Source organism: Plecotus auritus (genome assembly GCF_963455305.1).
Source record: "Plecotus auritus genome assembly, chromosome: 8".
Classification (NCBI taxonomy): Eukaryota; Metazoa; Chordata; class Mammalia; order Chiroptera; family Vespertilionidae; genus Plecotus; species Plecotus auritus.
In genome coordinates this window covers 97,129,965-97,142,146 of record NC_137782.1, presented here as the reverse complement: position 1 = coordinate 97,142,146, position 12,182 = coordinate 97,129,965, and the positions used below count along the sequence as shown (strand labels likewise).

Genomic DNA, 12,182 nt, shown 5'->3' with positions numbered 1-12,182 from the left:
GCAGCCCCACAGGGTCCTCGGGCTGGTGCCCTTCCGGTGCTGGGCAGACTCTGGGAGCGCCCCCCTTCTGGAAGGCCCACGCTGCCTGCCCAGCTCCAGCAGGGCCGGGTGAGCTGCTTCTTATCTCAGGGGGAGCAGATGACAGCTGAGTGCCAGAGCCGGGCTCGCTGGGGTTCTCTCCCACCCCCCGCCGCCAGTCTCAGGCACACGCTCACCACATGATCACTACACGCTCACCACACGCTCACCACACGCTAACCACACACCACACACTCACCACACACCCACTCACCATACACTCACCACACACCACCCACTCACCACACACTAACCACACACCACACACTCACCACACGCTCACCACACACTCACCACACACAACCCACTCACCACACGCTCACCACACACCACACGCTCACCACACACCACACACTCACCACACACTAACCACACACCACACACTCACCACACACAACCCACTCACCACACACCACACACCACACACAACCCACTCACCACACGCTCACCACACACCACACGCTCTCCACACACCACACGCTCACCACACACCACACACACACCACACACTCACCACACGCTCACCACACACTCACCACACACAACCCACTCACCACACGCTCACCACACACCACACGCTCTCCACACACCACACGCTCACCACACACCACACACACACCACACACTAACCACACACCACACACTCACCACACACTCACCACACACAACCCACTCACCACACGCTCACCACACACCACACACACACCACACACTAACCACACACCACACACTCACCACACACAACCCACTCACCACACGCTCACCACACACTCACCACACACTCACCACACACCACACACTCACCACACACCACACACTCACCACACACTCACCACACACAACCCACTCACCACACGCTCACCACACGCTCACCACACACCACACACTCACCACACACCACACACTCACCACACACCACACACTCACCACACACTCACCACACACTCACCACACACCACACACTCACCACACACCATACACTCACCACACACTCACCACACACCACACACTCACCACACACTCACCACACACTCACCACACACCACACACTCACCACACACCACACACTCACCACACACCACACACTCACCACACACTCACCACACACTCACCACACACCACACACTCACCACACACTTATCAAATATTAAGCAGAGCTCTCGGAGGCCACGGAGGCCAGGCTCTGCCACGCAGGCGGGGGCGGATCTGCCTGCCTGCAAGTCAACGAGCCCTGAACTTGAGCTCCTGCCCCTCTTGCCTAGAGGGGCGAGGTCTGCTGGGAGCAGTGAGCAGAATGGGGGACACACCAAGGGCAAGGGGGGCAGTAGAATCACCAGCTGAGGACGTACAGCCCAGACTCTGGAGTTACAGGGCGGGTGAGAGAATCTGTGCCTGATCCCCATCTCCCCCTGCTCCCTCACTCCCCATCTCCCTCTTCCCTTCCCATCTTCCCCGTCCCCTCCCCTATCTCCTCCTTTCCGCCCTCACTCCCCATCTCCCCCTGCCCCCTCACTCCCCATCTCCCCCTGCCCCCTCACTCCCCATCTCCCCCTGCCCCCTCACTCCCCATCTCCCCCTGCCCCCTCACTCCCCATCTCCCCCTGCCCCCTCACTCCCCATCTCCCCCTGCCCCCTCACTCCCCATCTCCCCCTGCCCCCTCACTCCCCATCTCCCCCTGCCCCCTCACTCCCCATCTCTTCCTGCCCCCTCACTCCCCATCTCCCCCTGCCCCCCTCATTCCTCATCTCCCCCTGCCCCCTCACTCCCCATCTCCCCCTGCCCCCTCACTCCCCATCTCTCCCTGCCCCCTCACTCCCCATCTCCCCCTGCCCCCCTCATTCCTCATCTCCCCCTGCCCCCTCACTCCCCATCTCCCCCTGCCCCCTCACTCCCCATCTCTCCCTGCCCCCTCACTCCCCATCTCCCCCTGTCCCCCTCATTCCTCATCTCCCCCTGCCCACACGGGGAAAGCGTTTCCGTGGAGCAGGGCCTGGGCCTCCTGGAGGGGTGAGTGACCCAGCACGTGTATGCACAGGCCCCGTTAGATCACCAAGCGAGTGAGAGCACCTGGGCCAGGTGACAGCCTGGAGAAAGAGGTGTTGCTCTAGCCTCTCCACAGGGCAGGCAGGCCACCCTGTGTGGGGGAGTCCGGCATGGTGTTTGGTTTGCTTAATGTGTGGGTGGACCTCACTGAGGGCCCTGGTGTCAGATCACAGGACTCCCTGCTAATGACAACAGACTCCCAGAAGCCAGACCGGCTCCTGACCTGCCCCTGCAGGCCTCATGGGGCAGAGCAGGCAGCTTGCGGCCATCGGCAGGGTGGTGGGGCCTCCAAGCACGAGATGGAGGGGCCCGGACTGGTCGAGGCCACCCTGAGCCCAGGGTCCCGGCCCACCTCCCTCATGAAGCCCCATCCACACCGTCTTTGCCAGTCCTAGCTGGGCCGCAGGGCCTCTGTCCATCCCTGCGGAGCCCAGGAAGCTGGCGAGGCTATGCCCATTGCACAGATGACAGATGCCTGGTCTGGAGACATCCTCTGATGTGCCTACGGCCATGAGCAGGCCACTGCGGGTGCCTTGCCTCCTGCTGAGTCACCAGGCTGCATAAATGACATTTCCTGTGGCTGCCTGGCCACTGGGCACTTCCCAGGACAGGGGCAAGTGGCACTTGCCACGCCACAACCTGGCATTTATTGATTTGGAAGGCACGGTGGTGACAACGTGGTAAGACAAGACCTGGCAGGTTTGCTGAGTCTGAGGTCTAGGCTCACAGCACTTGGGGTCCCCACTGCCATCCAAGCCACACATGCCAGCAGGACATGCATCCTGGCTCTGCCCCCAGGCACCCAGGACACGCATCCTGGCTCTGCCCCCAGGCACCCAGACACGGCATTTTGGGGCCAGCATCCCAGTGCCTCTGGGACTGTGTCCCACTGGAGAGGTCACGCTGGAGCTCTGATGTCCTCTGTGGAACAGGGGGCTCAGGGGACACAACCAGAGCTCAGTCAGTCTCTCCCCAGGCCACGGCGCCCACCTCACCTCTCGATCCAGGCCGGCGGCCACTGTCACAATGTCCCCCGTCTCACTGTTGATGGTGAACATGTTCTGGGATGGGCTCTGTGGGGTCTGGGTCAGGACCCGGTACCGCACCAGCCCGTTAGCCGTGGTGCTGTCATCAGCATCATTGGCCGTGACGGTCATCACGTAGGTGCCTGGAACAGAGAAAGCTGCTCAGAGGGAAAAGGTCTGCATCAGGGCCGCTGCCACACCTGCTCACTCAGGACAGACATCACTGGTTGATCGCAGAACCTCTGGGGCCTGGGTGTAAGGCACCGTTCCCCACCCCCTGGGCTGCCAATCATCAGAGGGGGCACTGCCCCGGGTGGAAGCACCAAAGGGTCTCTCCCAGTGCTCAGTCCTCTGAGGCCAGCTGCTCGGACTGCCTCCTTTCGCAGTGGGGGAGCACCAGGGTCTGAGAGAAGCAAGAAGAGCAGGGGGGCAGCATGTGGGGCCCCAGCTGGTGCTCTCCGAGGCACTGGGACCACAGCACTGCCCGGTGTTTGCTGAGCCTCGACAGGTCCCACGCAGAGTGTGGTATGCTGGGAACTCGAGGGCACACAGTGACAAACAGGGCCTGGCCCAGCCAGGTACATAGAAAGTGTGTAATGAGCGCTTGAGGAGACACATGGGAACAGACTTAGGGCAGCCCTGAGAGGGAGGCTGCGCATGGGGACTCAGAATCGGAGGGGGTGAATTGGGGGCATGCGTGGGGGTGTGACTGGCTTCATTTCAGAGCCAGGGGCTGGGTGAACAGCCCATTCTCTCCCTCAGCAAGTGCCTCAGTTTCCCCATCCATGAACTAGTGATGAGGTCTGCAGGGGACACTGGCACATCTTCTGTCTGTCCATCTTCTGGTCTCGGGAGGCCCTGTGGGTCAGTAATCCCTCCCCAGGGCGGCACAGTCTGTGACCCAGGTGGAGGTGTTTGCAGAGGTTTCTGGGAAACCAAAAGGCCTATGGGCATGGGGGCCACAGCCCTTCCCACCCATTTGTCCCCACACATGCATGTATATATCATTGATTGGCTCCCTCCTGCATGCTCCCTACTGGGGATCAAGCCCACAACTGGGGCACGTGCCCTGACCGGGAATTGAACAGTGACCTCTTGGTTCATAGGTTGACATTCAACCACTGAGCCACACTGGCTGGGCACACAGGCATATATTTTTATTGAAATACTAGAGGCCCGTTGCACGAAGAGATTCGTGCAATAGGCCTTCCTTCCCTTGGTTTCCAGCACCGGTTTTCCTCTGGCACCCGGGACCCAGGCCTTTGCTCTGGCTGGAGTCTGCCATCTTCGTCTTCGCTGCTGACTCCTGCCACAGTCTGCTATCTTTGTCTTAGCTGCAGACTCCGGAGTCTGCAGTCTTGTCTTCGCTGAGGCACTCTGCTCTTATAGATCCCTTCGCCCCCTGCCCTCCCTCTCATGGCAGGCGTCCTGCCCAACCTGGCCACTCCACACCTGGAGCAGCTGGGCGGCCGCCATCTTTGGCCTTCTAATTTGCATACTCACTCTGATTGGCTGTGGGCGTAGTGGAGGTATGGTCATTTACATGTTTGTCTATTATTAGGTAAGACTAGAGGCCCAATGCATGAAATTCATGCAATAGGCTCTGCCCTCGCAGTCGCGGTGGCTGCCCTCAGCCTTTGCAGCCACGGCAGCAGCCCTGGCTTCATCCAGAAGGTCGTCCGGAAGGTCGTTCGGCTGTCCGGTCTAATTAGCATATTATGCTATTGTTATTATAGACTAGAGGCCCGGTGCACAAAATTCGTGCATGGTGGTGGGGGGGGTGTCCCTCAGCCCAGCCTGCACCCTCTCTAATCTGGGACATCCCTTTCACAATCTGGGACTGCTGGCTCCCAACCGCTCGCCTGCCTGCCAGCCTGATCACCCCCTAACCACTCCCCTGCCAGCCTGATCGATGCCTAACTACTTTCCCTGCTGGCCCGATTGCCCCCAACTGCCCTCCCCTGCTGGCCTGATTGCCCCCAACTGCCCTCCCCTGCCGGCTCAGTAACCCCCAACTGCCCTCTCCTGCCGACCTGGTCCCCCCCAGCTGCTCTCCCCTGCAGACCTGATGGCCCCTAACTGCCCTCCCCTGCAGGCTTGGTTGCCCCCAACTGCGCTCCCCTGCAGGACTGGTCGCCCCCAACTACCCTCCTCTGCCGACCATCTTGTGGCAGCCATCTTTGACCACATGGGGGCGGCCATCTCGTGCAAGGGCATGAGGGTCAATTTGCATATTACCTCTTTATTATATAGGATAAGTCATATACAATAAAACTCACCCTTTAAAAATACACAAGTCAGGGTTTTTGTTTATTCACAGTTGTGCAACTGTCTAGAATTTAATTCTGGGGCATTGCCATTACCCTAAGGAAATCTGTATCCCTTAGCAGCCAGTCCCCTCCCACTCCCTGGCCCCTGGCAGCCACTGACCTACTTTCTGTCTCTATGGATTTGCCTCTTCTGGACACTTCCTATAAACAAAACGCAGCACTCTGTGGCCTTGTGTGTGTGGCTTTCTTCACCAAGCCAAATGTTTTCAAGGTTCGTGCCTTTTCATGGCAGAATAACATTCCATTGTTTGGGGTTACTTGCCCCAGTTGCTGCCTGGGTACTTGCTGGGGGTGGACAGCAGGCGCTGTGCTCAGAGCATTGCAGTGAGAATGACCAACATCCTGTACCCTGCTGCTCACGTGCTGGGGAGGGAGGGAGGAGAGATGCATCACTGCCGACTAGGACAAGGGCTTTGCGGGAACAAAGAAGGTCTGTGTGCGCAGATGGAGCGAGGTGAGAAGGGGAACTTGAGAGGAACCGGAAGGCCTCTCTGAGAGAGGTGGGGGTGAGGGAGGGAAGGAGGACCCTGGGCAGAGAGGCAGAGGCCATGGGGCAGGGAAGAGCTCTGTGTGTTGTGGGACAGAGGAGGATGCACGTGATGGGGCTGAAGATGGTGGGGCCCATGGTGAGGATTCTGGACTTTATTCTAAGATCACAGGGAAGCTAGGATTGTGTTTTCATCAGGGGAATGAGTGATCACGTTTGTGTTTTTAAGACATGTACCGAAAGCAGACTGTTAGAAGTCAGAAGTATTGGTGGTTGGAGGGTGGACAGTAAGAAGGCTAATTCATTCATTGGATTTTGTATAAGATTGGTTGTAATCAGACCAAAATGTTGCATCCACTAGGATATTCATTCATTCATTCATTCTTTAACACATCTTTATTAAGTGTCTTCTAGGAAAAAAAAGAATGTCTGTGTTTTGAGAACCCTAGAAAAAAGTTCTCCAAGTACCTCTCCCACTTATTTCATGCAATGAATATATTCTCAAAGAATTGTGTGTAAACCCACTTTTAATGAATTTAATTATCATCAGAATTTCCCCAGAGGGAAATTAAGTATTTAAAAAAAACACCAGGAAGTTCTATTTTTAGCAAATGGTGGGCTATGTTTTTATACTAGTCTTTTCCCCACGGAAAACCAGAAAAACTAGGTAAAATCCTATATAATAAATGCCTAATATGCTAAGCGTTCGGTCGTCTGTTCAACCAATCAAAGTGTAATATGCTAAGGCTGCTCAACCACTTGCTATGATGTGCACTGACCACCAGGGGGCAGATGCTCCAAATGGTAGGTTAGCTTGCTGCTGGGGTCTGGTCATTCGGGACTGAGTGACACAGGCCGGACACGCCCTGGAGCCCTCCAGCGGTTCCTCCCTGGCTGGCCAACCTCCCACGTCCCTCCCTGGGCCCGACCATGCACCGGTGGGGTCCCTCGGCCTGGCCTGTGCCCTCTTGCATTCTGGGACCCCTCAGGGGATGTCGGAGAGTTGGTTTTGGCCTGATCCTGCAGGCCAGGCTGAGGGATCCCACTGGTGCACAAATTCGTGCACCGGACCTCTAGTGTAAAATAAAAACACCTGCTTAAAGGCATTAAAGAACCACCAAGTAATGCAGATAAAAGAGCAATACCTGGGGCCATCTTTTCTTAGAAGACATTTGCTGATTCCGAAGTTGGCTGCTGACAGCTGAAGAGTTACATCGAACGTTCAACAGATGTATGGGAACAGGAGTAAATGACCTGAGCTTAGGGTTGCCCATAAGGAAAGTCCCCAGAGAACTCTCTAGTCCTAGGCTGGACCATGAAGGGCAGCACCCTAGGAGTGAGGGTGACCTGGGAATAAATAGGCTCTAACAGAGGTAACTTAGGTTAAGAGATTATTAGTGTCCCCTGCCGGGAGCAAAAGTAAATTTCCATGGAGAGAGATGACATCCTAGAGAGCTCAAATGATCTTTACAATTCTTCCTACGCAAGAGGCAGCGCCTGACTGACTAGGTGTACAAGCACACAAACCAACTGAAAACGGAGAGGAAAGCAGGCAATGGCCAGCCCTGGGAGAGGCAGGGACAGAGCAGGTAGGAGCAGACTTGAAAACAAACACATCTCAGCTCAATATGTTCAAGGAATTAAAAGGATGAGATGGAATTTTTTTTTCAGAGAACTAGAAACTATAAAAAAATAAAACAGAAAATTTATATTTGAAAGAATATTGAAATCAGACTGAGTGGATGTAAAAGCAGATTAAATATAACTAAAGAGAGAATCAATGAATTGGAAGATGCACCAAAGCATAAGAAACTCAGTGTAAGAAACTTGAGACATGAGTAGGTCCACCGTGTGTATAATTGGAGTCCCAGAAGGACCGAAGAGAAAGAATGGGGCAGACACAATATTTGAGGAGATGATGGTTGAAAAATTCCCAAACCAAAAAGAGATGCCAAGCCACAGATGGAAGAAGCACTAAAAATTCTAAGTGGGATAAATATGAAGAAACCCACAGCAAGTCCCATCACAGTCAAACTGCTAAAACCAAAGATAAAAAAGTCACTTTGGGTGTAGGGCACACAGTGCAATATACAGATCTTGCAACATAGAAATCTACACCTAAAACCTATGTGACCTATTAACCAATGCCATCCCAATAAATTTAATTAAAAAAGATAAATTTAAAAGCAGCTGGAGAATTTTTCAAATGGCATAAAACTTTCAATGGAACTATAGGCCTTAAAACCAATTTCTCAGTAGAAATGATCGGTGCCAGAAAACAATGGGATGAAAGAAAATAATGGACAACCCAGAATTCTTTATTTTAAGCTTTCTAAAAATAAAAGTGAAATAAAGGCTTATTTAGACAGTCAAAAAGAGGGTATTCACCATCTGGAGGCCCAGATGACTGGCTGGTAACAAGACCGCCCTCGGTTCCAGGCTCATCACAAAAGTGTCTTAGATCTGGGCATCTGCCTTGTTGGCTAAGCTCAGAAATCTGATTTTTAAAAACCAAATGGCATACTTTTGATAATTCTTTTCTGATGCAAAATAAGACACACTCACAGTAATCAGTGTGCATTTACTGGATATCTCAGTCAGTACAATGCCCACCGGTTGCCCTGCCCCTGGACATGCCTCCAGTCTGCATCCCAGCCACAGAGCCTGAACTTCACACCTTCCCACCCATTGCTTTTGCTTTTCACAATCAACTTCGTTAGTAATCAAAGAGATGAAGGGAAGAAATTTTGCATGTACCCGATGAGCAAACATAATCCTATATAATAAAGAGGTAATATGCAAATTGACCCTCACACCATCACAAGATGGCGGCATGCACAGCTGAGGCTAGGTTCCCATAACACAAGATGGCTGCACCCACAGCAGAGGCAGGGTTCCCATAACAAGCCATAACGAGTGATCAGCAGGGACCTGAGACTGCGTGGTGCCAGGCCGGGGCGGGGGACCTGAGGCTGTACCCCCTGCCCGGTGGGTTTGATGGGGGTGGGGCCGGCCAGGTCTGGATCTCGCCCAATGGGGTGGGGACGGCCGGGTCTGGGTCTAGCGCAATTTTGAGGTGCATGCGGCTGGGTGGGGACTTGACTCTGGGTCCCGTGGCACACCCCAGACTCTGACAGGAGGAAGATTTTCATATACATTTTACTAATTTTCTTTCATCTCTGACACTTCTATTATAGAGAAAGGGCAAATAGCAATATTAAAATATTTCCTCTAATTAATTCCCTTTTAATGTGCATGCATCTCATGCATCGGGCCACTAGTTTTAAAATAAGGATGAGACCTACTGGTGGGGACCTGCCCCCATGGCCTCAGGTCCTGGAGGCAGTTTGGCTGTCTGTGTCCAAATGCTCTTCCAATGTGCCCATTTGCAAACCCACATCTAGGAATTCGCCCTAAAGAGGTCACAGATGTGTGGCAGAGACTGTTGTGCCCCGGCGCCCATGGGGACGGCAAAGGGTGAGTCCTTGACACCTGTTTACTGAACACCTACTATGCGCCCACTTTAAATCCAGGGCTGGGTGTGGCCTCCTCTGCTGCACCTGTCCTCGCATGGCCATCTCCGCTGCGTCAGTGTCCTAATTTCCTCTTCTCATAAGGGCACAGCCACAGGGGCTCAGGCCCACCCTGCCGGACTCATTTTAATTAGTTCCATCTGCAAAGACCTTATTTCCAAAAAAGGTCCCATCTGAGTTTCCGGGTGGACGTGGTTTTTTTGGGGGGGTCTCCATTCCACCACCACAGGGTTTGGCTGAGGTGAGGCGGGCTCATGCCGGCTAACAAAGCCCAGTGGCAGGCAGACCTGTCACCAACGACCTTTCTGTGGCCTCAGAGACTTTGGAGTGGGGCTCGGTGCTCCATCTGGTCAGATCCTGTCTCTGTCACTCCCAGGACCTGGCTTCACCTGTCCCCGAGCCTCTCAGAGCCAGGGGCTCCTCCTCTGGAAGCCAGGTGTCCCTCATGGGGTCACGGGGAAAGCGGAAGAGCCCCCTGTGAGCTGGGCACTGGGGTATGAGCCGGGTGGCTGGGTCTGGGCAGTTGTGATCCTGGCACCAAGGTCCCCTCCTGGCCCCTGCCTTCTTCAGCTGGTGGGTGTGAGTCTACACTCAGCCTCGAGCTCCCAGCAGCCCAATGCCACAGGGCCTCGGTGGACAGTGCCAGGCCACCTGGAAACAATTTGTGCAGGGTCCCCGCACCTGCCATCATGCAGAGCCAGGCTGCCCGGCCGCCTGGGCTGGGGAAGCGGGAGGCGCCCCTCCGCGGGAGCCCTCAGCCTCTGCCCAGGAGAAGGAGAGACTGGAGTTTCTCTCAGCAGGTGAGACGGGATGGGAGTGGAGTGTTCTGCCTTGCCAGGGCTCTGCCTCCTGACTTCGCTTTATCAGTCACACCGTGGCCGGAGGCGGCTGGGCCGGGCCTCCAAGGGGCTCCTGTAGGTACTGCCAGGCGCCTTAAAGGATTAATTTCACAAGCTTCAAATTGCAGTTTAATTTGAAAACTAATTCAGCCCCATAATTGGCTTTCTGCTCAAATCACTGAGGCTAAAGATTTAAATTCTTAATATTCAGATGACTTCCAAGTGTGCGTGCCATCTGTGCATTGGGCCGTGTGCTCATCTCGGGGGTCCTCCACCAGCCCAGAAATAAATTAATAAATAAATGGGCTCACTAATAGAATAATCTATTTAAGCGCAGAACCTGAGTTATATGGATGAAGGTTTCTTGGACTTCATTTGCTGCTTGTAGGTTTCTCTGCTATTTAATATTTCAAAGTGACATTAATTAAAAAATTTAAAGCACACACCTTCACACAGTTATAAGGGGTGAGAGAAGCAGGAATCCCACTTAGAACCCTTTTAGAAAAGGTAATACGAAGGCATCTTTGCTCTGGAAGCTCGAGAAACTGGTCTGGGCTGGGTGGGGAGCTACTGGGAGAAGGGCTGGAGTGTGCACTATGCGGCGGGGGTGGGGGGGGTTGGGGGGGGTGGGTCTGGTTGTGAGGACACTGCCTTGAGGTCTGCCCTGAGCGCTGAGAGCTCATTTTCTGGAAAGCTGGCTGCTGGGCAGTGTGGCAGGGAGTGTGTGAATCAGGGAGTCGCAGGACAAGCGCTGGCCAGTTGCCGGATGCTGCAGGCCTGGCAGAGGTCCCCCTCCCTCCACATGGGAGTGGATGCTTCCAGATAACTCCCCAGACTCCCGCTGCTCGCGGGACTGACAGTGAGCATCGCCCGGTGTGCATCAGGTTCCATTCACTAGCATGTACTTAGTGCTAAGGTAAAGTAAAAGGCCTTTCAGAGGGAGAGGCAACAGCATTCATTGAGATCAATAAGAACAGCTATTCTGAAGTCACCAATTCGGGCAAAAGCCCGAATAGCTCCAACGAAGAGACAAAGGTGATGGGTATTACAAGAAAGGGAGGGGACAGTTCCATTGATGGCAGGAAGGCGTTGCCATTGGTACAGATCTGGTAACATTGTATCACTGGGAGTCACAATATGTGTTTTATTGTTACTTTTGCAAACAGTTGTTTGGGATACAATGTTGCCCAGGCCAGGCCCAGAGGTTACTTTACCGTTTTAACATCCAAAGATTTGAGGCCACAAAAGAGGAAGCCTCCCCAAGAACAAACCAACACAGAGGAGACAGTCAAACAGTGGCCAGGAGGATTCCAGACAATTCCATCCCACCCCTGGTCTCCATGCCTGAGGCTCCCACCTCAGGCTTCCCAGTTTCTCAGCCAATGTGTTCCCTTTATCAGGGTCACTCGGTGGGCCTTGGCTATCTGCTTACAAAGAGAGAGAAGGCTGTGGCCAGAGGGAGGGCGCTCTTGACTCCAGACCACCAAGCACATCGGTCCCTGGAAGGGACAGGGCCATCCTAGGCCTTCCGCACCCTTTGAGCCCGTCTGACCCAGCTACCCCAGAGGATTTTGTAAAATTGAAGGGGGCTTAGGGTGGGAAAGAACATGGGGTGGGAAGCCCCATGTTGGCTTGCTAATGTCCCCAGATGAGCTACCCAAGCTCTAGAAGGCTCTTTAGAGCTGAGTCAGTATTGCACATCCCTCTCCTGGTTTTCCATGGGATCCACCCTGGAGCCCTCGCCAGCCTGGCATCCAGGACGCCCCTTCCTGGTGGGTTCCTCTTTATGGCACACATAAAGAGGAACCTGGTAGTGGCATTTACACTGATAGGGAAGCAACGGGGG

General features: G+C 54.2%; 1 protein-coding gene across 3 annotated transcripts in view; it reads right to left on the bottom strand.

Annotated features, from left to right (window-relative positions):
• Window positions 1-12,182, bottom strand: part of CDH4 (cadherin 4) — a 402,200-nt gene that overhangs the window by 45,496 nt on the left and 344,522 nt on the right. For all 3 annotated transcript variants that reach the window (XM_080686973.1, XM_080686975.1, XM_080686974.1), the window contains one exon: window positions 3,118-3,290. In XM_080686973.1, coding sequence (XP_080543099.1) covers window positions 3,118-3,290 — 173 coding nt within the window. The remainder of the gene's footprint in view (window positions 1-3,117; window positions 3,291-12,182) is intronic.